We start from the raw sequence: 24,596 nt of genomic DNA on the forward strand, positions 1-24,596 counted from the left end.
ATAAGCCAGGAAGGATCCAGAGATCCAGAAGAGTCTGTGGGAAAACGCTCCGACCGATGGCTGGTCCCAGCTGACAGGTCCCACAGGGGCTGTGGTTCCTGCCTGGTGTCTGTGCACAAGTAACGTGCATTACAGCGTGATGGCACCAAGTTTCCTTCTGGGGGAATTAACCGGTGGCCACATCTGGGAGACAACGTCAGGGAAAAGCCTTGGACACTGCCCTGACTTTCCACGGAAACAGAGGCTGCTCCAAGGCGCTCGGCTGGGGCAGCTCAGCTCCCATGTGCTGTCTCCAGGATGGAGCAGAGCAAAACTCTAATTCTCAAAATGTGGCATCTCACAGGACGAGCTGGGGGTACCAGAGCTGCTGGAGATGCCGGGAAGCTTCCCGAGCAATGAACCTGCCATTCAGGAAAGCCAGGAGCAGCTGCGACGCACGCGGCGCTCGCCCCCGGCTCCAGCGTAAGCCACAAGCACCAGGCTCCAGAGAGCCGCTCAGCCCCCACGTAAGGGTACAAATGACTTTGCCACGAGCTCGCAGGGACGAGCGGCAGCGGGAGGCGGCGGCAGCAGTGCCAACGTGCCAAGGGGCTGGCAGGGCGCCCTGCACCACGGCACGTTCAGGCAGGGGCGAGCTCGGGCGCTGAGGCTCCCTTACCTTCCCCGAGCGTGCTCACCACCGTGACGTCCGAGGCCTTGCTGGCACCCCGGGACGTGTAGGCCTTTATGTAGAAGCTGTAGCTCGTCGAGGGCTCTAAATCAGTCACGAGCTGCTGGAACGTGCTCTTGCTGACAGCCTCCTGATACTCCATCTCCACGGGATCTGCAGCACAAAGAGCGGGAGGGCAGAGCCGCGTTAGGCTTTGCGAGACGTAAAGGGACTGGGCAGGCGCCGTGTTAGTTTTGTTCCGCACTGGGGGAATGTGTCTGCCCAGGGCACTGACATTTCCGCAAGCTTTGCCAGGGACCTAAGCGGGCAGCAAGGTCTCGAGCCTGCAGCAACACCCTCCTTCCCTCCCTAAAAGCAACCCCAGCCAGCGCTGGTGCCACCCGTGCTGCCAGCTCTGGGCTTGGAGGACAAAGGCACCAGGAACAGACGCTGTCCCTCTGAACAGGGCAAAGCCAGGCAGAGCTCAGGCCGGACCCCGAAAACCAGAAAATATCTTAAATTACTGCAGGTAACAGAGGCAGGGAGGCGGAATGCTAGTGCTGCTGCTCTCCTCCCGCCGTGGCAGCCACATCTGCCCGGGCTCTGTCTTGCAGGGAGCCGCAGATGGGAAAGGACACGGCGGCAGCACCGCGCGCAGCCCGGGTTTGCGCAGCCCCTCGCGGCGGCGCGGCGGGCGCCCTACCTGCAGCCCTGCGGATGTGCAGCACGTAGCCGATGATCTCCTTGGTGTTCTGCAGGGGCTCCCGCCACGACACCTGGATGGTGGTGGCGGACACCGTCCTGGCCTTGACGCCCTGCGGGGGCCCGGGCAGCCCGTCGGCCCAGAGCACGGTGAGGCGCGCGCTGGCCTGCGTGGAGCCCGCGCTGTTCTCCGCGATGCACTGGTAGATGGCCTCGTCCGCTTGGTTGATGCCGTAGATGGTGAGCGTGCTGCGGGGACACCAGCGGGACGAGCACCTCAGGCACGGGGATGCGGCACCGACAACCCTCCCATCCAAGTGCCCATCCACAGGTTGTCCTGCAGAGCTACGGCCCCAGCTACTGCCCTGCAGTCTCCAAAACCTGCTCCCCTCCAGCCAAACCCCAAAGCTTGTGACCAAATCCCGTTTTTTCTGCAAAACCTCTAAGTACATTTCCGACACATCCCAGCTGGCTTTCCCCGGCATCCGTCAGGTGCCTTTTTCAGCCTGAAGATGAAGAGTCTCTGGCTACCTCGGCCGAGAGCCTCCGTCGGCGGGTGCAGGGAGGACCAGCCTCCCTGTTCATCCCTCCGGAGCCGCACGGCAGCCTGGCAATAGCCGGGCACGAAGGCCAGGCCGCGGCTCAGGGCAGGGGCTGCAGCGGCCGCCGCCTTGGAGAGAGCCCCCCTTCCTATGTCACACTTTGCTCCCTTTGCCCCTTGTCCTGTCACTGGCCACCACTGAGGGAGCTTGGCCCCTTCCTCCCTGCATTCCCCCTTCATCAACTTATACATGTTAATCAGATCCCCTCTCAGCCTTCTCTTCTCCAAGCTGAACACGCCCGACTCAGTCTCTCCTCATGCTAGAGATGTTCCAGTCCCTTCATCACCTTGGTTGCTCTCTGCTGGACCCTCTCCAGAAGCTCCATGTCCCTCTTATACTGGGGAGTCCAGATATAAACCCCCCCAAATATAAATAATAAATAATATATAAATACTAAAATAATAAATATAAATATAAATAAGATAAAGATATAAAGATAAAGATAAAGATAAAGATAAAGATAAAGATAAAGATAAAGATAAAGATAAAGATAAAGATAAATAACCCCCCAGGGCAGCACATGGGGCTGCTGGGGACTCACAGTCCTGCTCCCGGCACCGGGCTGGACCGGGAAGGGCAGACTCAGAATTTGGAGCTGTTTTTAACCAACCTTGAGGCAGTAGCTTAGGAAAGCGATGATAAAATCCACTCAAAGATCCTGGATGTGCAAAGGTTGCACGTTCCTTTTGGCTGACGCTCTTCGGCAATAAATGGTCCGAATCTAACCAAATCCATAGCTTGTTTCCAAGGAAAAGTGTATTATCCCCTCCTGGGAATTCCCTCCTCCTCTTGGGAGGAATTCTCAATGGAATTCAGATTTGGCTGCACCTGGGGAGATTGCAAGCACCTCTGCAGGGCTGAGGAGCATTTCCCAGCTTTTCCAGAGCCATAAGCCAAGCTGCCCTTTATGTAAATAAAAATTGTACACAGAACGTGGAAATGATAAATAACCTGTCATTGCTTGCCTGTCTGTCAGAACGAACGCTGCTTCTAATTGCAGCAAAATATTGGTCTTCTTGTATTAAAATTTATTATTGCTGTTGATTTAACATTCATAATCCTGCCTTGCAAATTATGGGGGCCATGGTGAGTGAGCAAATGTTTAACAGTCATCTATTTATGTCCCGGGCCTTTGTTTCCTTGGAAACATTGCAAATGGAATATGAAATGTGATGGTTTGGGCTGATATGGTGATTTTCGAGAATTGCCCCTGAGCTGCTCTCCTTGCCACAGGCTCCATGTATGTGATTGAACGGAAGGAGAAAGCCCGAGGCCGGGACACGGAGGGGCCGGAGCGGCGGGAAGAGCCGGCGGGTGTCCACGAGGGCTGGCTGCTCCGACTACGGAGCAGCCGGAGACGCTCTGGCCAGCCCTGCCGGGACACCCGGGACCCGGCGCCGCCTTCCCGCCCCTCTCCCAAACAGAGGCAAGCCCATAAATTATTCTTAAACCAGGAGCAGCTGCTCCGCATCCCAGTCCTGCTCGTACTTATTTGTCACGCTTCTGGAAACTGTTCCGTGCCACCTTCCTCGTAAACACCAAAGCTCCCCAAATTCACGGCACGAAACCTGCAGGCTTGCCTGCCCTGCCTCGGGGTGCCCCAAATCCCCCCGAATCCAGGAGCTTGCAGGGTGCGCAGCAAAGAGCCCCCATCCAGGCGGGAACGGGCGCTCTTGGAGAGCTGCCAGTTCTGGCGCGTGCTTCCCGGGACAGACGCGGATGCGCGGAGCTGGCCCGTGTCCAGGCGGGAAGCACCGACCTGCTCCGCAGCTCCCCGCGCCCGGCCCGCGAGGTCGGGGCAGCAAAACGGCGTCCTGCGAGCGGTGCCGGGCGCCTTGGAGCCGCTCCCTGCATCTGCTCCGGGATCCAGCCGAAAAAACGCAGGCGAGAAAAGCGGCGCGGCCCTGAAGTTCATTCAGGGAGGAATATTCCCCCCAAGGAGCCCACGGCACAGGCGGCCCTTGGAGTCAGTTCTCAGGGCGCGAAAACAAGGGCCAGGCAAGGAGAGAGACTTTCAAAGGGAACAGTTCATAAGAGAAGGTCACTGAGAAGAGCCAGGGCCACCTGAGCCCACGCTCTAACGAAGCCTTTTTCCAGCGGAACAAATGAAGTCCCTTAATTACCATTTTGTAAATAAAATCTTCTCGGAAAATCAATATTTAGAGCCTGCCTCCTCTGAAGATGTTGGCCTTTGTTCCTTGCTGTTGCGGCAACATAAAACCCACGGTGTGATATACTTCTAGGCTGGAAATTACCCCCTGCCTCTGACTGGGTCAGGGAAGGAAAAGCAATAAACCTTTCGGAGCAGCAATTTGGGTACTATTTTGTGCTTTCCTGCAAATTTTGAATAACCTAAAAAGCCTAATTTCACGCAAGCTCACCACTAACATGGGCAGTCATCAGCCCTTCCCCTGCAGCAATACGGCTGCTTTAGGGCCAGGACGGCGCTTCCAGGGGGGAATTCTGCTGGAAACGCCCCCCGTGTGGCTCAGGCTGGGGGAGACGGGCCAGCCCCGGCTCTGCAGGAGCCGGTGCCACCACCCTGTGACCAAGACGGGCAAAACGGCCCCTCCGACCAAGGGACCCAGCGCTTCCCACCCCGCGACTCCAGCCCCATGACCAGCTCCTTGCGGGATTTTCCCTCGTTTTTAAGGGAAAACGCCCCGATTCCCCGTGCCAGAGACCTCATGCATTTTTCACTACCATTCACCCGCGGTCCCAGGACTGCTTTTGATTTTTGCTACTCATCGATCGGGTATTTTGTTCCCGCACAGCTGGCGTTTGCAAAACATCAGAGCCAGCCCTGGAGAGGGCCCCGCTGAAGGCTGCCCTTTAGTGTTAACATGCCCGGGAGTCGCTGGCGATCACAGGCCACCGTGCAGGGACCTCAAGGGAGGACATATTCCTTGGATGTGGCCTGCAAGGCTTAGTTTAGTGGGCTAAAAGCCTGGAATTTGCTTGGGCACTTGGGGCAGCCCCGCTGGTGCCCGCAGCAGTGATGTCTGCTGTGGGTGCTGAGGCAGGAGCTCACAAAGATCAATTAGTGCACGACATGATTTGGGATCATTTACTCTTTTCTTTTTTTTCCTAAAAAATCCCTTGGGGGGCATTCAGGCCTTCACTGCCGCGCGAAACCAAGTTTTAATCCAAATGAGTTTTCTATGAAACCATGTAATCTAATTCAAAAGCTCGCAGCACACTTTATAGGAGCTCGGCTGCTAGAAGATTCGAGATCCATCTTTATACACAGACAAATACTTCTCCGAGTGCCACAGCCTGATAAACCCCAGGCATAATCACAAACTGATTCTGCCTAGAACTAAGTGGGTTACAGCATTTAGTCATGCCCAAGAGAAGGAAACCAAGGACAACCTGGGAAAGCTCTGGGAGAACCAGTCGCTGTTTTCTCCAGTTCTGGGGTGCCCAAGCCCAAGGACATTTCTCCCACTGAGAGCTCTGGCAATTCCTGGGCACAGCCCTGGAGTGGGATTAGATCTAAATTAGCGAAGAAGAGGCTCAGTCCCTCAAGTACGATGGCCTTTGGGCTCAGATTTACAATACGCGACAGCGTTTAGGCTACAGCCGCGTGCCGGCTGAGCCCCAGTAACCGGCCTCGGCCTGGGACAGATGCAGCGTAATCTGATCGCTCACCTTGCAACGAAAAAGGCTGCAGCTAAATGGCATTAAGCGATTGCCACAGGGAAACGATCACAGCGATGCTCAGCCGGTCGCCGTCGCCGCGCGGGCAGCCCAGCCCCGGGGACAAGGACCTGGCCAGGGGCCCTTCCCGCAGCCTGACACAGGACTGCTGCCTTCCTCAAGCAGGGAAAGGGGAGGATTTTACAGGAAAAGCTTGCAGGAAAGATGTGGAACTCAACGGGAGTGTTGTTGTGGGTTTAAGGACTGCTTGTAAAGTCTTTGCTCGCTTATGGTTCTGCTTCCTGGCCAGTAAGGGGGACAGCATTAACTTCTTCAACACAGGCTCGGTTCACACCATAAGGGCAGAAATGCCTCAGCAAGCCACAAAACGAGCCGTAACCTCCCGAGCCTGGAACAAGCAGCTTGTGCATGTGCAAAGTTCCCTGAAGCGCCCTAAAAACTTCCAGCTGGGAGAAAAATCTCCACCTGTTGCAAAGGTTTTATTGCAACTCACAGACTCCCATTAGATAACACAAAGCTTAAAAAAACCCTAACCACATGAAAAGTCCCATGAAAAGGAAACACTGACAGATAAAAGCACTGCTCTGCAGGATGAACGTGCCACGGCACCTGCCCAGAACCTCCCGAAGGAGCAACCCAAAGGACCAGACCCTACAGCAGGGCAGCTGCTTCCATGAGACGTGTTTGTTAATACGTGTAACAGTTATAGCACACCAGAGAGCACAAACAGCTACTAATAATTTACATGTACAGCATACGTACTATTATGTTTCAGTGCACCATTCCATGCTATTTCCACAGAAGCTATGCTGCCAACTCCCAATTTTCACACTAAGTGCATCCCACCGTATTGTTTCCACAGTGCAAACATCCCCACGCTTCAGCATGAAAACGCAGTTATTCAGTACTCACACAAAACCCTCTTCCCCAGTGAGATGAAAGCCTTAAGTTTAGTCAAAATCAGTCAAAATCTCAAACATTATTAGTGGGGCAAGTGTATTTGCATTTGCACATGGGGACACGTCAAAATACACGGGTTAAAGCGCGGCTCCTTGGCTGCTGGGCGAGCAGGGCACCGCATCCTTCCCTGCTCGCATCAGGACAGTGCTGGGGCCTTACAAAAACACCCAGAAGAGGGTCAGGACAGACCCATTTTTTTTGCTAGACTGCAGCATCATCAGTCAAAGCCTTAATCTAATGTCTGGGTATGATAGAGCACAAAGGCTTAAGCGCAAAGCCCACCAACTGAAGCTGGTGGGACAGAAGAAGATGCCTCTGCATCCAAATAATGTGATTTCTGCCTGCAGGAACAGCCGCTTCCAGAGGCCACCAGGTAGCAGACCCCCAGCCTTGCAGGGCAAGCCCAGATTTAGGCCAAGGTTTAACCCACGTATCCCGACGCGCACGGGGCTTTACCTGTTGTTATTCTTCAGCTTGATGTGGTCGCTCGCCTGGAGGATCTGCCCGTTGCGGAGCCAGGTGATGCGCGGCGGGGGCTCCCCCTGCGCCACGCACGTGAAGATGGCCGTGGTGCCCGCGGGCCGCGAGATGGACTGCGGCGGCTGCACGAACTCCGCCGGCGCTGCGGGGAGGCGGGAGAAGGAGGAGGGAAGTCGTGAGGATCCCGCTTGATCCCGGCAACTGCTGCTCAGAACCAAACTTATAACCTATAGCAATGAGATCTTTGAATAGAAAGTGACTTCGCCCCCTTCAGAACAGATTTAAAGTCATTTCTCACAATAAAAACCACATATTAGGCAACACAGAGGTGCCTGCAAGATGTTGACAGCGAGGTGAGTTTATACGAGCAGCCACGCTTCAAGGGGTGAAGTGCTAAGCACACATTCCCTGTCGCTGAGAGCAACGTGAGGTGGAGGCGCCGGCAGCCACGACGAAGGCAGCGGGGTGAGAGCCACGAAGCCACAAGGAATTTACCAAGCGGCAGCGCGCAGCGGAGGGCGGCCAGTCCCCTTCTCCAACAAAGTGTCATTATCCCGTGCGAGGCCAGCGGGCGTTGGCCAAGTGAGCGGCCGGCGGGCTCTGCCACCGAGAGGGATGCAGGGATGGGAGAAGGGAGCATGGAGCAGGATTGCAGCAGGGAGCGGGAGCAGCTCGCAGGAGCGGAGCTTTGTGGTTCCTGTAAATCACTCAAGGGATCATGTGTGCAAGGTATCATCATCGTCGTCGTCGTCGCTGCAGCGAGACCAAGGAGCAGCGAAAGGTGCTGGTGACGAGGAGCAAAGTCTCACAGGTCGCAGGTCCAGCAAGCAGCGAGGCTCAGAAAGCTGCTGAAGGGCCCATCCTCCTGAAGGGAACTGATTTCTAACAGTCAAGGAGAGTCTCCCGGCAGAGTTTATTGTCAGGCCCCTTTGCTGGCAACCAGGGCTGCTGACAAACCAACCTCGGCAACCCAGTGGACACGTCTCTCCAAAACCTCCCGTGAAACGGGTGCCAATTGATGCACGTTCCCTCCTCTTCCCTCCTACGTTTCTCCTCCTCTAGAGCAAATTAATCCATAAATTAAATCTAGGAGCAATTCAATCAGAGGTGCAAGCATGGCCGTGCACAGAGGGGGAGACGCCTCCCTGGCAGTGAATGGTGCCTTTGTGGTGAGCACAGAGAGCAGAGGGTTTTAGGGAGGCGATTCCCCACTGCCCGTACCTCCCTGCTCCAGCAGAAGTTCAGGTGCGGGAAGAGGGATCCCTCGTGCTCCTTATCCTCCCTCTGAGCCCGTGGCAAGAGGCAGTGATTGGACTGGTGCCGCGGGGGACGTGGCTCCAGCGATGCCCATCAGGGCTGCAGGTCCTTGGCTGCTGCCACGAGGTGCTCGGCCCCGCGCCGGGGTGCCCAGATCCCTACCGGCCACATGAGCACTGAGATGTGTCAGGTCTCGGCCAACACTGGCACTAAGCTGGAGAGGAGGAGCAGAGAGGAGCCAGCCCGGCTCGCGGAGCACCAGGATGCCGCAGGCTTGATTATGCAGGGCTTAATGAGAGGGAGGGGAACGTGTGGGTTTAATGAATATTTAAAGGCATGACACGGGTATCAAAAAGCCATAATGCTCTGAATTGTTAACCGAGGCCTTCAAGAGGTTTCGCTGTGCCTAACATCTTGTGATATTATGAAGATGCTGCAATGGGAGCATCTTGCAACCTGCCCTTGCAGCCAGCACAAAGCAGGCTCTAACTCCCAACAGCCAGAGGAGGAGGAGTCGCCTACAAACAGCAAACCCTCCTCGTTGAGGCTCCCAGAACATTCAGCAAGAGAGTCAAGGAGAAGGCAGCTCTCCGGGGGAGGCAGGCACCGCATTAGATGACAGGAGACCCCAAGACAAAGAACTGCTCCCCGCTTTGTTTCTCTCTCCAGACTACGAAGGACACGTAGATGTTTCACTGGTGGGACTGGTAGGGCCAGATGTGACCATGTTTCCCAGGAACTGAGCAGACACCACTAAGGGGTTTCATGCACATTGTCCATCACCCAACAAGGAGTATCACGACGCGCTTGTCCCATCGAGGTCAAGCCAGAGCTCTTCAGCATGAGATGTTTCCACTCCTTGCATGCTCCTGGGAGGAAGCTTTGGAGCATCCCTGCTTACTCCATCATCCCAATGGATGAGACCAAGTGCCTGCCTGTCTCTCCATGGCCGCTCTTCTCCAGAGGAAACGCGCAGGTAGGCAGGCAGGGCACAGCTCTGTGGGGCACACCAGCCCCACAGCACAGCTCCCAAAGCTGTTTTGGTCTCCTAGATTTAGGCCAGGAAGGCAACAAGTAAACTTGAGGGCAAAGCAAGTCTCATGGAGCAAGCGCGACACATCTGATGCGTGTCCTGGCCGTGCAGCAGCGAGCAAGGGTGGTGGAAATGCCGTTGTGGCTGGATCTGTGGGACCAAGGCAGGCTGGGCCGGTGGGCAGCGGGCACCAGGAACAAGGCTGGCACTGTCAGCAACGCCTGCGGAACCGGCTCCTTGCGGCGGGCGCTCCGCTCCCTTCCGAGACGGGCGCTCATTTTTCTGCAGAGCTTTCAGGAGGAAACGAAGCGTGGAGCGGAGAACACTGGTGACCATCTGGCCATTCACAGCCCATCGGTTTGTTATGACACCGAACACATAATAAAGCACAAAAGATTGCACAGGAGGCGGAGAGCGGGCGCTCGGCCGCTTCCCCCACCTCGGCCGGCGCCGCACGCGCCTGCGCGGCCCCGGTGCAGCCGCGACGCCGGGGTCCCGGCACGGCTCCCGCCGGAGACTCTCCGTGCAGCCCGGCACAAAGCAGGGCCGCACTGGGATCGGGGGCGAAAAGGGAAACTCGCCTGCGTGAGAAGCTCACAAACGAGATCAAAGGCGCCGGAGCGGCCAGGGGAGGGCTGGGAAGGCCCTGGCCCTGGCCTCCCTCGGGAGGAGGAATTCCCAGGGGGATAATGAGGAGGTGTTGGATGAGCTGCAGGAGAGGACAAGTGGCTTCAGTGCCAGCCTTGCAAAGGGAGATGCCGCCCTTGCCATCCCTGCAACCGTGCCCCTTCCGAAGGCGCAGGGCGCGTTCCCGGGGGCAGCGGCGCCTGCTCCGAGGGCCCTGCGCCGCCGCTGGCTCCAGCCAGGCTTTTGATCGCTCCCTCTTTGCTTTTCTTCCCTGTGCGGATGTAATTTGCATCACTGACATCTTGACAAAGATAAACCCGGCAGCCCTCTGCATCAGTCATTGTGGAGGCTTTCTTTGCACACAAACCTCCGCAGCGATCCCTTGTGCCTCTCCACTGGGAAATCCAGGGAAAAAGGGATTCAGATGAAGGGGAAGCTGCTGCCAAAGGGAGGCCAAGCAAACATGGGCCGGCTCCAACGGCCGGGCCGGGTCTGCCATGAGCTTCCTGAGGGAATGTCACTCCTCAGCAGCGTCACCCTGCATGGAGGAGGCTCCAGCCACACTTCCCTACTCCATGTCCACATTTCCTATCTTGGGGACTCAGGTGTGACTGCCCCTGGTCAGCAGGGAGGCTCCTGGTGACATTGCTCACCTCGAAATGCAGCAGCAAATGCTCTTCGCGCCTTGATCAGCTCCTGGGACTGGGAGACGCGAGCGGCCTCGCACAGACACCCCTTCTGCATCGCTCCCCAGCCACTCGCCAGGCAGAGCGGAGCAGGGGACGCCAGCGCCGGGGACCGTCACCACCGCAGAGGTGACACGGCGCTGAGCTGCCACCAGCGACCCCCGGAACCCGCCGGGCCGAGGAGGGCACTTCCCCATCACCAGCACGATGGGTTCAATTAGCTCGCTCCGGCAGGAGGGGTATAATTTCAGATGCAGGATATCATCAGTCAATAGCTAATGAGTGAGCTGATGAGGGCGCGAGAGGCTTTGAGTGCGCTGGCTTGAGAGGAGGTGAGTGCTGCAATCAGGGCTGGATTGCTGCCATTCAGGGCGCTGGCAGCTGCCTCTGCCTGCTCCAGTGCTTGCCGGGCTCCCCTCACCGTGGGGACTGGTCCTTCGGGGCACGCAGACGGGATTTATTTGGTTTTTCGAGGGCTGATCTCTGCCATGGATGGAATCGCCCTCTAGGAGTGGTATTTCAGGAGAGTTGCTATGGGGAAGGGGAGCAGGCTGCTTTCCCCAGGCACAGGATATGTCCGGGATAACTCCCAAAGAGGGTGACTTAGTGAGGGTCCTTGAACATCTCCTGAGACATACAGGGACGAATTCCTGCAACAACTGGGCTGCATTACCCCAAAAGCCCATGATGGCGTAGGAGGCCATTCCAACCCATGACCCAAAGGCCTCAGCTTGATGATACTGAGGCTGCTACCCACCTTCAGGGAATACACGGACCCACCTGGGCACGGCAAACATGGGAAAAGGCACGAAACGCTCTGTCTGATACTATCAGAGAAGCACAGTCAGCATTTGTGAGGTGGCCAGCCCGTTCTGCAAGCCCACACTGCGCTCACCTTGCACCACGAGCCTGCCCTGGGCCGTCCTGCGCACGCGGGTGCCGGGCTTGTTGGCAGCGCACACGTAGATGCCGGAGTGCTGCACGGTGACATCCGAGATCATGAGATTCCCCGTCCCCAGCACCTGGATGCCCTCCACGCCAATGGGGCGGCCGTCTGGAAGAAAAGGTTGAGAGTCACACGCTGCATCTTTGGGAGAGGTTCTCCAGAGCGTTGCCCTTGGTGAGGACAGAGCTAAGCACCTACAGACCATGCTCTTCACTATGATTTGCTGAGTAAAGTCAAGGGGTTTTAGCTCATGCTCTTGTCCTCTAGAGAAAACCAGGGTCATCAGTTAAGTGTTGGCCCCCAGTCACACTCTGTGCTGCTTGGAAAACCAAGCTACCATCACACAGGAGATCTGAGGGATTTCAGCAAAATGTTCGGAGTAAAATGAAGCACCCAGAATGCTCTTCAAGAGAGCAATAAAACCAAGTGAAATCGTGTCAGCTTCTGAGAGAGATTATCTGTGCCCTACAGGGACATTCGACTGGCCAAAGACCCGGGATCCAGTCAGCTCTAGATCTCTTTTCCAAAAGACAGTTTGGGAAGGAGGAGCAGCAGCCTCCTTGCTCAGCCACCAGCAGTGAGGGACTCAAGAGTTTCTTAAGCCAGAAGAGACCCATTTCTTTTCTGCTAACCTTTGATATATTTTCACGCCCTCGACCTGTCCCGTTGCTTCCTGAAACCACAATAATCCTGGATTTTTGATTCCTCAGCCCCTGACTTCACAGCAGCCTGGCAGCGGAGCAGCGACGCTTCCAGCAGACCCCTGGGCTTCAGCAGAAGGTCTCCAAAATCAAAGGACTTGCACAAAACAATTTGGTATCGGGGAATTTGCCCTTTTCCAACAAAGCCCGTTTTGCTGGAAAATTCCCAGCCAGCTCTAATTACAGCGTGTTTCATTAGTATCAGGCTATTGCTTTTTATTGTTTCACTGGCTTGTGTTTTAAGGCGCTGTCTGACAAACGCAGCTCTAAATCAGCCCTAGGACGTGTCAGTGTCTGAGCAGAGGGGCAAGGCAGAAGGGATATTTTTATGGGAGGAGCAGTTAGGAGGAAGGATGGCAGCATCTCACTGGAAAACATTGGCAAAGGGTGGACTAGAAGGTATGGGGACATTTACAAATACATCTCCTTTGATGCCCTTTGTGATGTTTTACAAGAATATTTAAACTTAAAGGTTTCCTGGCTTCACCGGGTGGGCAGAGCCAGGGCCCTTCGTTATTCACACTGAAAAGAAAAATTCTCAGGTCTTTTAGACAGAGAAAAACAATGCCATTAAATGCTCACATCGCTGGCCAAGCCACTGCAGCAGTAAATGGCTCAGTCATAAAAAGGACAGTAAAACATGACCTGTCCCACGTTTAATGAGCAATAAGAAGGAACCATTCCCTTCAAACATCATTTCAGCTCAAGTGTAAAGAAGGTCTGAATCAAATTCAAATTGAACCTGATTTCATCTTTTAAATTAGACCTTTTGCAAGCTCCTATTTATAGTAGGTGCAAAAATCAAAGCTCCCTCTCGAGGGAGGGACAGGCCCAGCAAAAGACATTGAGCGGCCATACCTGGACGCTTCATCACATCATTGCCTTGAGAAATATCACAGAAATGTGGCTTGAATGTCAGCAGGCTTACTGTATTATTTATGACGTGCTACATAATTTAAGCATGAAGGACCCAGCCTGCAGCAGGTTCTCCCCACAGTCCAGATATCAGCCTCTCAATTGTCTCTGCAGCTCCAGCTATTAATTAGGGGTGGGAGGGTTTGAAGTAACGTTGCCTGTCAACCGAGCAGCTCTCATTTCCTTCAAGAAGAAAGTTCTCCGAGCTCAGAAACCTCGGAGGAAACTGCTATTTGATTCAGGGAGTTTGGCCCTCTCTAACAGCCAGGAAGATTACCGCGCCACATCAATCCACACATATTCCCCCTTCCCAAAAAAACGCTGGGAACACCTTCTGGTGAACGGCCTTCGCTTTCGCAGCTGGTTCCATCCTCCTCCTCGCCCTGCTGTGCACAGAGGGTACAGAGCCAGGTCCTGCAGCCGTGTTCTCAGCTGCTATCAGGCCCACGTGAGTGACGCATGGAGCAGGTATAGGTGGTCCTTAGGCACTTGCAGCCAACAGGTGAGCGCTGTGCAGAAGTGCTGTGCAGAGGGACTGATGTCTCACACCTGCCTTGCAAAGCCTGACATCTATTTTAACCCTGTTTCGCTTACAAGCAGACCCGGACGGTGCCTTGCATCAGGGATTTCAAACCCAGAAAAAACACCTTCCTGGCAGTGCTCTCTGTCACCGAGCCAGCTCTCCACGAAGGACTGCAAGAGCTAACACTGTTACTTGCTTCCCAAAGCACCAGGGACCCGCGTGGATTTGAAACTGTTGCTTACTTAACATGACCTTCCACTGCTTTTTATGAGGCCAAACGTGGCGATTTTAAGGGTTGGAAACAAGCCATCTGGGTGGAGATGCAGCTCCTCTCTGTCGGCCCCTGACAGAGCATTTCAGAAGGAGCAAGAGCAACTTCAAACACGGTCCCTGCTCTGACGGTGGTCAGCCTGCAAGCAAAGCCGACCCGAGAAGGGATGCAAGCCTTTCTACTTGCCCTAAGGCATTGAGCTGGACAAACTCCCTGTCCTGATGGGGACAGGAGAAAATACGATACGGAAAATCTGCAACACCAGAGAGCAACATTTGTGCTGGGCTCCATGTTCAGTCCAAATGGACAAGAACTCGCCTTCCTGAGGGTCCACTTCCCTATGGAGGACAAAGGATGCTCCTGCTGCAGCCAGCCTCTCCCTGTGATCCGGCCAAGGGGCTTCGTGCAGTGGGAACACCCCGGACAACAGCAAGAGCCCTTCGCCAAACTCCAAAGAAAGGTTCAGAGCTCACATTTGACCTCGAGACTGTCCATCCTGGTCGGGGCCTGGCCCTGCAGCGTGCTCAGGGACCTCAGGAAGGTCCGACACACTCTCTGCTCTCCCATATGAATTCAGCAATGCTTCAGGGTTTGCTGTGGTGCTGGTTTGGCATGAAGTGGTCACCTGTTGGTGCAAACAGTCTTCACACTGCTCAGTGGAAGAGCTTTGAGGTGACTGAGCCCCAAGGGCAGGAGCCTCCTCCGGGGCTGCAGGTCTGGTCACTCCATCGTGCTGATTTGGACCGGCTTGTGGCAAAACGCCACCGAGAACAGCAAGGAACCGGCAGGATGGATTCCGATGGGTGCCTCAAACACAGGCTGTCCCAAAGCCGGGCTTCATGTGGGCGTGAAGAGCAGCCACACAGCGCATGAACAAAGCAGGCCACGCTCTGCATGCCTGGTTAAGAAGCCTGGGGTCCAAGAGCCACCTCCTTTCCTTTACCAAGGTGTGTGCAATGCTCTCCTGAGCCCGCTCTCCTCCTGCCAACCAAGTGACTGGCACACCAGCCCCAATTACAGCACTGCGTTACAACGTGCCCGGCGATATGAATATGCAGCAACACGAACGCCTTGCTTTTGTGAGCAACGCGTAGAAAGAAAGTAACAACTTACTAATGTTGATCGTTTAGGTCTTTTGTGCCTCCTTTGTGCTGCGGCACAGTAGCCTTCCACTTTTTAGACACACGGGTCTCCTGCTCTGTCGGACACTGGGCACCGTGGATTAGCATATTTAGAGTACATTGCAACAGTTGACTATTCAGTCTGTGAAGTGGTGAAATTTACTCTATTATTTCTAAACACTTACAAGAACGGTGCTCCTGTCAACCAGTCAACCATCTATTGCAAGCTTCTGTGTCCAATAAGTTACCAATTAATTGGCTCCAACAATTGTTGTATAGTTTACTTCTTGAAAGGCTCCCTCTTTAGTAATTTCCTTCCCATTGTGAGGCCCTTTCTGACAACTTCTGTATAACGCTATCAGATAATCACTGTCTTTTCTTTTTCGCCTCACTCTTCTATATCTCTCTAAATAGTGCATTATTCTGCCTTGGTACCTTTTATGGAGGCCAGCTCAGCAGCCTGTCACTTAAAGGCTAAGGATACATTAAAATCGCCGCTCATTCAAAAGGCTTTGCAATAAGTGCCCGGGATATTCATTTGTGCACACATACAGGTCCGAGGCTGCAGCATGCAGTGCTGAAAGGAAAAGCCCCTACCTTGGCTGATCAAGCCCCTAATGATTTTACATCTCTCCCAGAGCCGCCTCTCTAATGAATGTTGACGTTTGAGGCGCTGCAAGGCACGGGAATTCTGCTCGTGGTCAGGGGCTGCAAGGTATTCCCAAGGAAATTAAATTCAAAATTGATTGCGTAACACTCAGGAACTGGCCCAGAATTTGAATGGTTTTCCTGCAAGCGAGGAAGAGCTGCGTTTCCCACTGACAAGAGGAAAACAGGCAGGTTTTAGCCAAAGTGCAAAACCCAGAAATGGTTCCATGGCTCCCTCTCCCATGCTCCACAGAAAGCTGTAAAAGCCAAATTGTTGTTTTGCTCATTTCCAAGAAAAACACCCCAATATCAGAAGTGCAAGTGGGGGGGTCAGGCAGATACGTGCAGATGATGGATGCAAGGTGGACCTGCCCATCCAGCAACACCTCCTCTCCCTCATCCTGATGGCAGAAGCTTCAGGACAGGAAAATGCTCCAGAAATCACTACAAAAAGGGACGACAACTCCACAAACTCAGCCGGGAGCCTGTCAGCCATGGGGCTGCAGAGACCCAGGTACAACAAACAAGACCTCGGGATTCTCTGGACAGAAAATGGTCACAGAGAAGGAGAGATAAAACAATAGGGCCTCTTTCCCATCTCTACCTCTATCTCTGCCCCTGTGCCACAAAGCGACCTGCAAAAGGTATTTGTTTTGAGCGTGAGCTTACCCGTCCAGAAGAACATAGTATGAAGCCATTACATCCTCATTATTACCATGCTCTACAGAGACAAGTGTTTTGAAGAAGGTAATAAGCTGTTATAATTAAGGCAATTATAAAGTAGTTTATTACAGTGGAGCACTAATATAGAGCCGCCTTGTGTCCAAGAGAACTGAAACGATAGAGCATATCTGGGGAGATTTTTAAAACAGCATCAGTCTGATGGTTATGGCTCTGGGGGAAAAATCAGTTAGTGGCAGACAGGGTTTGAGGGCAGGAGCCACCAGGTGCATGTCCTTGTCACCTGGAGCGGGATGTCACCCTTTCCAGGAGCCCACTATGCCCCTTGGGGAGCCCTGGGGAAGAGGTTTTGTGCCAGAAGAGCAATACCAGGTAGAATTATCTCTGTTTGTGCTTCCCAGCTACCTTGTGTGGTTCTGGGAGACGAGCTTGTAAAAATTACGTGACCTTGCAGAACAAAAGTGCTTGGGAAATATTAACTGGGCTCAGTAAACACAAAATGCGCACGCACACAGGAAGCTGCAAGCTCCAGAAGATGAAACAAGAGGCACCAATGCTTTGCTTAGCACAGATCTCTGCCTAGCAGTCAAAAGAAAGTGTCATTCTGCACAAATCAGCTCCTTTCCTGAGCTGATATCACTAATAGCTGAGCTGAGAGATAGGCTCTCCCAAGTCTCTTCTAAGTGGAAGTGTTTGCATGTGTTTCTGCTTCTCTGGGCCAACAGTGGCAGTGTTTGCAATGCAGCTAAGAAAATGCTGCTGCTTGGGGAAAGATAAAATTATCACTTTTCAAGAAATGTCTACATATTTAACCAACCCACTTCTCTAATATGTAAAAACAGGATTTTGGCAGAGAGGAAAAAAAAGGAGTGTAGACAGGAAGACACAAAGCACGAGCCTGCAATTATCCTGTGGAGGAACATGAGGGCTGAACCACTCGCTGCATGGAAGAGTTGGCAGCATGGACCTGTCTCCCCGGCAAGGGCCCTGGGGAAGGGGAGGGAATCCCATCCCAAGGGACTTACCGAGGCGGCTCCAGGAGACGATGGGCCGGGGGTTGCCGGTCGCGATGCACTCCAGCACTGCCGTCTGGTGCACCGTCAGCGTCAGGTTCTCCGGACCCACGAGAATCATGGGGTCCTTGTAAGCGGTGGAGTGGGAACCTGCAAGGACAATGTCACCGTTAACAGGTCCCCGTGCGGCCTCTCAGCATCTAATTCTCTCTTGTGGAACGGAAAAAAAGAAGCTTCTATATTCTGAAATATTCTGAAATATTCTGAAAAGCTTCACAGGCTGCAGCCCCTGGCGAGGGTCTCTCTGAGAGCTGCTCTCATCTCTGAGGCCCACAGGGTGCTCATGCCCATTGCTTCAAGAGAGCAATCCAGGAGGAAACTCCACCAAAGAAGGCAGGGAGCAGATCATAGAGTGACAGAACCACAGAAGCCTTGAGGTTGGAAGGGACCCCTGGAGATCACCTAGTCAAACGGCCTGCTCGAGCTGGCCACCGACAACACGTGGCCCAGGTCATGCTCTAGGTGACCAGGCAGCTTTGGAACATCTCCAAGGACATTCCCAACCTCTCTGGGCAACCCGTTCCATCTGGCACCATCAATGTAAAAAGGTTTTTCCTCATGTTCAGACAGAACTTGTTGTATCTCAGCTTGTGCCCGTTGCCTCTCGTCCCACCACTGCAGGGTCTGGCCCCATCTCCTTTACACCCTCTCTTCACATGCCCGTACCCCGTCCTCGTGCCGAAGCCGTGCCACGCTCAGCAGCAGCCCCTGCTCTCCCTACTGCAAATAAGTCCTGCAGGCGCCTGTGAAACCTCCCAAACACACACAGCTTTGAATGAATCAGGAATCTGATTTACCCATCCTTTACTTACGTACAACAAATGTCTGTGATTGCTAAAGACTCTTACAGGGGCGCAGTCACGGAGGGCAGCACATTGCAAATCAAGAGCAATGTGGGGCTTTCAACGAGCACAAATCTCACGGGGGAGACACGATGCACCAAAAAACCCTGCAAGAGCTTTTCACCAGCATTTCCTTTCCTTTCTTCCTGCACTTTCCAGCTTCGCCCTGCCACGGGGCTGAAATGGGGGAGGCAGTGGGGGGGATGCAGGGCTCCCAAGGCAGGGCCGCATCGGGCAGCCCCTCTGTTAATCATTTCTGCAGGAGCGGAGCGGGCAGTGATAAAGCGGCGCGGAGATTGCCTCTAAACGGGCGAAATCCAAGGAAAAGCCACCGTGTCAGAGTGACTTCTGAGCCGCCTTTCTCGCTAAACGCATTTCACTGCGAGCCATAAAATGCAGATTTTCTGATGAGAACCAGAATGCGCAATAAATTCCTGCGAGCAGCTGGTTAACCTCGAGAGATCTGAGAAACAACACCTTCCGCTCAGCAGCTCCGAGGGCCTTTAAAACCCATGTAAATTTATTGTCCTAAATCACAATACTAAACGTTCCTGTTTAGAATAATGCGATCGAATCATCATATCACATAATGATTTCCATATTTCAAGGCGCAGAGGAATGAAATGGATGGTTCAAGGTTAGCCAGGAAGGTCGATAAACAGGAGCTGAGCCCGAAGCAGGATTTACAAAGCCCGCTGTTTTGGCAAAAAGAAATAACTGCACTCTTTGGTTTGTATTTAAAGTGCTAGAAAGGCATCCTGATTTTCACCAGGGATGGACACGCGCTGCCTCTCTGGGACATGGTCCCGGCAGGCACCTTCCTCCTCCTCAGCAGCCTGGCTGCAGTAGGATGCTCCAAGGCAGGGATGGGGCAGAGGCCGCCAGGACTTATTCCCAGCCTCTGTCTCCTACCGAGGGCTCTCTGGGAAAGCCAGAGCCGGGGCAATTCCCTGGAAAAAGGTTTTTAGTGGGCTGCGAGCTTGCAAGTGTGCAGGCCCCGCAGAGCCCAACGGCAGCACCAGCCCTTCAGCAGACACTTCCACGCTGCGCCCGCATCCATCATCCGGCGGCTCGCTTTAAGGAAGAGAAAACCCACAAACATTTCACAGACAGGAAACCTGGAAAATATCCGTTTGAAAGGAGGGATGGTCAATGAGAACAGCTAGTGCTTTCTGCTCCAAGGGAAACAATATCCCTGAGCGGTAAATTGCTGCAAAGAACTTTACCACGTTGAAAATTTACTGTTCTTTTCCCCCTTGGTGCAGCTACTGTTCACATAGATCAGGAAAAGCAAGGAGACCACCAGGGATCAGCCTGCCTGGGCAGCAAGAGGGTCAGAGCTCACTGGTCTGCCCTAGGACATCGCTGCACCCCGTGTGCTCTACAGACCCCTAGAGAAGTGACAGCAAAGGGCCCTTGGGGTCTGCCATGCCCAGGTGGGCAGCCCTGGCACCGTGGGCAGTTTTCCCCTGATTTAGGGGAAAAGGACAGCATGGTTCCTGCCCTGCACCACATCCTGCATCTCCAAGGGTCTCGTCTTCCTGCAGTTTGTGGGAGATCATCTCTCCGTCCCGATGCAATGCTAATAACCCACAGAACTAAATTCTCCTATTAGATAAATAACTGATCACCCTGTGTGCTGCAATTAATTCCAGAGCAGGCAGGTTTCATAAGGATATGATGAATCTTCCACATTTCCAGAAGGATTTATTTAGTGTAAAGCTGCTGTAACTCCTGTTCTCACCATCCTTCCCTTCCCCAGAAAAGGACACTAATTTAAAGGCAAAGGGACAGATTAATCTGCTGTTAAACAGACTCACCTGCAGAACTCCTAACAATCAGAACAGGGAACAGACTATTGCAGGACAGAGCAAGGCTTTGCAGTGCTGTTATCCCAACAGTCTGCTGCTGTTATTCTTATAGTTTGCTAAACCACCTTAGCCCGGGAGGAGAAGACAAGAAGGTTGTTAGGACACAGTTTAGTGGTACTAACCTGACACGGTGAGCCTGGCCTCCCGGCTGAATTTCACATTCGCAATATTGGTAGCGACGCAGTGAAAAATCCCACTGTCTTCTGCCCTCAGGCCGGTGATCTGGAGGACTCCCTTCGGAAGCAGCGTGTACCTGTGGGATGCACAGAGCAGAAGCAGGAGCTCGCAAGGCAGGAGGTGCCCGGGCCTGCCTGCCGTGCCCAGAACTCTCCCCCTCCACAGACTGCAGTGGTTACTGCATTGCTGCACATTTCAGCCTCTGCTCTTCTCTTATAGAGGGTAGGTTCCTTCTTCCAACCTTCTGCTATGTCCTTACAGAAGGATGGCTTTCTCTGGAAGGCTAAAACGAAAACGCTCTGGATTTAACCCACAGAAGAACTTCCTAAGTGCAATCTCATGGGAACACAGCTGGCCACGATGCAGTGAGTGACCACTCATCAACTGTGCACAGTGACCATGGATGGTCATCCATGGTCACATCCCAAGCCAGGGCCCATACATGGTCCTGGATTTAGGATACAGAGTCCCAGAGACAGGGCTCAAACTCACATAATCTTAAAATGTGTGGGAGGACATGTGAAAAATAAATACTGTGTGTTCATACAAGTCTAAATACATACTTCGTATATTAAAACATTTAAAACATACACCTGTGCGCACACACACATATATACATTAAATATTTAAGCATATACATACACTACAGGTTGCTTGGCAACTGTGTGTTTAAATTGGTTGGTAGTAAGTCGTTACACCATGATGAGTTAATAATCCATTTCCGTCTGGAAGATGAAGAATATCTTTTTCCACATCAGCATCTGGTTAAGTGTCTATAACCTGCTCTGTGCGCGGGGATCCAAAAGCGCGGCTCGGTGTCGGCAGCAGCGTGGCAGCAATCACTTTTATACATCCTGAAGTTGATTGCAATCGCTCTGGGACTTTAAAATGCCCATTGTTTTCAATGAATTATACCACAAGAAGCCTTCATTTTTGTTAACAATCTGCCCACAGCATTAGAAGATTCAATTCCGAAGCTATTATTCTGCCTTCAAAGCCTCCAAGTGGAAGACTCAGCATACAAATTTATATACACTTTATAGGCAGAGATGCACCAAGCACGATTAATGCAGAAATCCAATTCCGTTTGAGAAGCAACCCTCATCACCCAGGCCCATTGGTGTCAGGGATTAATCTATTGAGGTAACAATAAAAACCTTCCACAGGAACTTTATGCCCACGAGAAGGCAAATCTGCTCAAAATTAGAACACCGAACATTGGAAAAATGCTCCTAGGTGGTGAGGATGAGAATGGTATGGAACTTTCCAGCTCTTCCTCCTTAGTCTGGGAGACAAGGAATAGTTGTGGTTGTGCCCAAATCCTTCCCCATCCCTGCACTAGTGGCCTTAGGCTTGAGAGAAAACTGGGAATAATGCAGAGGGATTTCAAGGGAACTTCACACATCCTGCAGCATCTCAGCTGGATGCACACCAGGTGTCAAGCCCAAATCGGCACTTTGGGTCCCCACAGATGATGCCTCAGACGAGCTGCCTTGCTGTGCCATGCCACCAGTTTAGGACTCGTGTGAGCAAGGAGCCTGCAGAGATCAAGTTTAATAAATCAACCCTTCGCTGGACTATAAAAAGCCCAGCTGAAAAACACGAGGGAAAACAAAACGTGACAGTTGCCATTTCCAACCGCAGGGCAGGGCCTCTTGGGTCCTTCTACTGCAAGTTCACCACAACACTGAAAAGGTCAGGCCTTGTTTTCTCCAGCCCCCAAAGAACCCAACCAATTCTGGTGCTCAACTGACATTTTAAGGATCGGGGCTTTCAGGGGAATATTTACAGTGTCCTGGTTTCATCTATTCCCGACGCGGGATCAAGGTGCGCTGCGAGCGGCTGCTGTTGGAGCCGGTGCCTTCCTGCCACCTGTCCTGCTGTCCCATGTGGGATCCAGCCATGATTAGGGACATTTCCTACGTGACGGGAGCTCTGTCAAGCAGAGGCAGCAAGGACATGCGGCTGCAGGAGCAGGAGGATGGCATGGGAAGCCCTGAGAACCCACAATATCACCGAAAAGAGCCTTCTATGGCAGAAAAGCTGAGGAGGAGCCTCAGTGCCGTCCTGGGATAGGTGTGGGGACAAGAGCAAACCTGCTTCCACCTGGCAGGAGGACAGCACTCTGTGGTTTGGGTGTCTCTTACCTTTCGTTGTCTGTGTTGACCGGCATGCGATTTTTTTGCCACAGGATGACGGGCTCGGGCAAGCCGTGGATCTGGCACTGGAACCTCGCGACTCCTCCTTCCTCCACGACTGCATTTTGAGGGTGGATGTGGAAGTCGGACATTGCTGGAAGACACAGATAAGAGCCAAAATATTAGTCCATGAAATGAGATCCACCGCTAAGAGCATCCTATGACCGGAGCACCCCAGAGCTGGCAAATGAGACTGCAGGAAACCCACCCTGGCAGAAGAGAAGCCAGATTTGCCACCTAACCTGCATGGAGGAACACGGGCCCTGGCAAGACCTCGCTCTTGCTGTCTGTGTGCCCGTGCACAACGCGCTGGGGCAGGAGGCAGCTCCCACAAGCCCTGTGTCCACAGCAGGGTCTATGGGGCAGCAGGATGCCCGGGCTGTCCCTTCTTGGAGGACCAGCACAACCCGGCCCGTTGCCACAGCCACGGCTGCAACACTGTGTGGGTAAACTCGGGCACACCGTCAGAGCTACATAAATAACACAGCAATTATTACTATTAATTAATTGGAAGGTGCTGCCTGTTGACTCCGCAATAAACATATTCATGGCTAATAAACATCGCAGTGGTTATTTAGCTTGTGATTCATTTGCAGTGCCGCACGCGCGGGCAGAGCTCTCCCATTACCATATAAAACAAACCCCGAGGGAGCCCTGCCACCCCAGCCCAACACTGCCCCTTCCCAGCGGGAAAACCTCGTCCCCTCTTCCGTGCCCGAGCGGAATGAATGAACAGGGGCGGCGGAACAAGCCGCGTCCGTGTCAGCTGAATCATCCATCTGCAAACTGCAGTGGGGCTCGGGCAGATGGGCGATGGCCATTAGTGATCATACATTAAATATGGGCTGCATTAACCCGCGCCGGCCCGCGCTCCGGGGTGGTTAAGGCCATCGGGCAACGCAGGGGCAGCTCCAGACCCCGGCGCTGGGAGCCGGGATGGGCTCCCGCAGAGCCGGATGCGGAGCACAGCAGCGCACGTGGATGCCAACACCTATTTCCAGGAGGAAAGACAACGCCGGTGTCCTCTCCAGGCATGGGGCAGAGCCCCACGGTGGAGCAGCTATTCGCCCAATTCCTAAGGATGAAACAAAGCCCGTTAGTAAAGCAAAAAAAAAATTTTCTGCAGATTCAGATGCCTGCAGGGAAATTCCTTTGGGATGCACTGATCTGGCGTGGAGGTTTCTGGCTGATGAGCAGGGGAAGGTGTGAATGAGATGGCCCTGGTGCCGGGGCCTTCTGCCGAATTCACGGCCATTCCTTTCTTTCAATAATATCATCTCTTAGAGGTAAAACTGCAGCAATAACCTCCACTCTTAAAGACTCTAGTATTAATATTTATCATGAATAAAACATGGGGAGTTATAAATAATTCAGTTATGAGGATGTTAAGTAAAATATTACTCTTCAATGACCCTATAATGTGGCTCTGAAGCACAGTTTTATGTTAAACGCCTAGGAAGCACCGTGACCCTTGCCAAGACCAGCTGCTTTGCAGAAGAGGCATTAAAAATTCATGCACCGAGCTACAAAACACTATTTTTACCCCAGGTTTACGAGTTTATTTACATTTGCAGACACAAAGGCTTTTGTGGCCCCTCCTGTAAAACAGCCACCAAGTTGAAAGCAAGCGATTACCTGCATGCTGTTTCCAGCCGAGAAATAAATTCCCAGGGGAGCAGAGGGGAGAGCAATGGGAAGCGACTGCTCGGAGGGGATATATCTCCCCCGGCCCACGTATGATTTTTGCATCATTTTGGGATTTTGGCAGGGTAGCAAGCTCCTTTAGCAGAGTAGCGGCTCCTGTTCTTAGCGGAAAACACCCGGGTAGCTATTCTCCAGCGGGCTCTATTGTTTCAGCACCACCAAGAGCTGCGCAACAGCCAGGGTGGAGCTGGCCGGCAGCCAGGGAGCCGCATCTAATTTCTATGCTAATGGATATCATCATTTTTAAAATAAATACAGGCAATCACAGC

At 53.2% G+C, this 24,596-nt stretch overlaps 1 protein-coding gene across 1 annotated transcript in view; it reads right to left on the reverse strand.

Annotated features, from left to right (window-relative positions):
• The window catches only part of IGDCC3 (immunoglobulin superfamily DCC subclass member 3), a 56,947-nt gene that overhangs the window by 4,323 nt on the left and 28,028 nt on the right, over window positions 1-24,596 (reverse strand). Inside the window, exons 3-9 of the mRNA XM_026040633.1 lie at window positions 22,573-22,717; window positions 20,371-20,501; window positions 17,488-17,625; window positions 11,552-11,710; window positions 7,030-7,195; window positions 1,353-1,600; window positions 659-823 (exon numbers count right to left, since the gene is read on the reverse strand). Of these exons, the coding sequence (XP_025896418.1) occupies window positions 659-823; window positions 1,353-1,600; window positions 7,030-7,195; window positions 11,552-11,710; window positions 17,488-17,625; window positions 20,371-20,501; window positions 22,573-22,717 (1,152 nt within the window). The remainder of the gene's footprint in view (window positions 1-658; window positions 824-1,352; window positions 1,601-7,029; window positions 7,196-11,551; window positions 11,711-17,487; window positions 17,626-20,370; window positions 20,502-22,572; window positions 22,718-24,596) is intronic.

The sequence above is a fragment of the Nothoprocta perdicaria genome, unplaced genomic scaffold, assembly GCF_003342845.1.
Source record: "Nothoprocta perdicaria isolate Ctin4 unplaced genomic scaffold, notPer1 scaffold_26, whole genome shotgun sequence".
Lineage (NCBI taxonomy): Eukaryota > Metazoa > Chordata > Aves > Tinamiformes > Tinamidae > Nothoprocta > Nothoprocta perdicaria.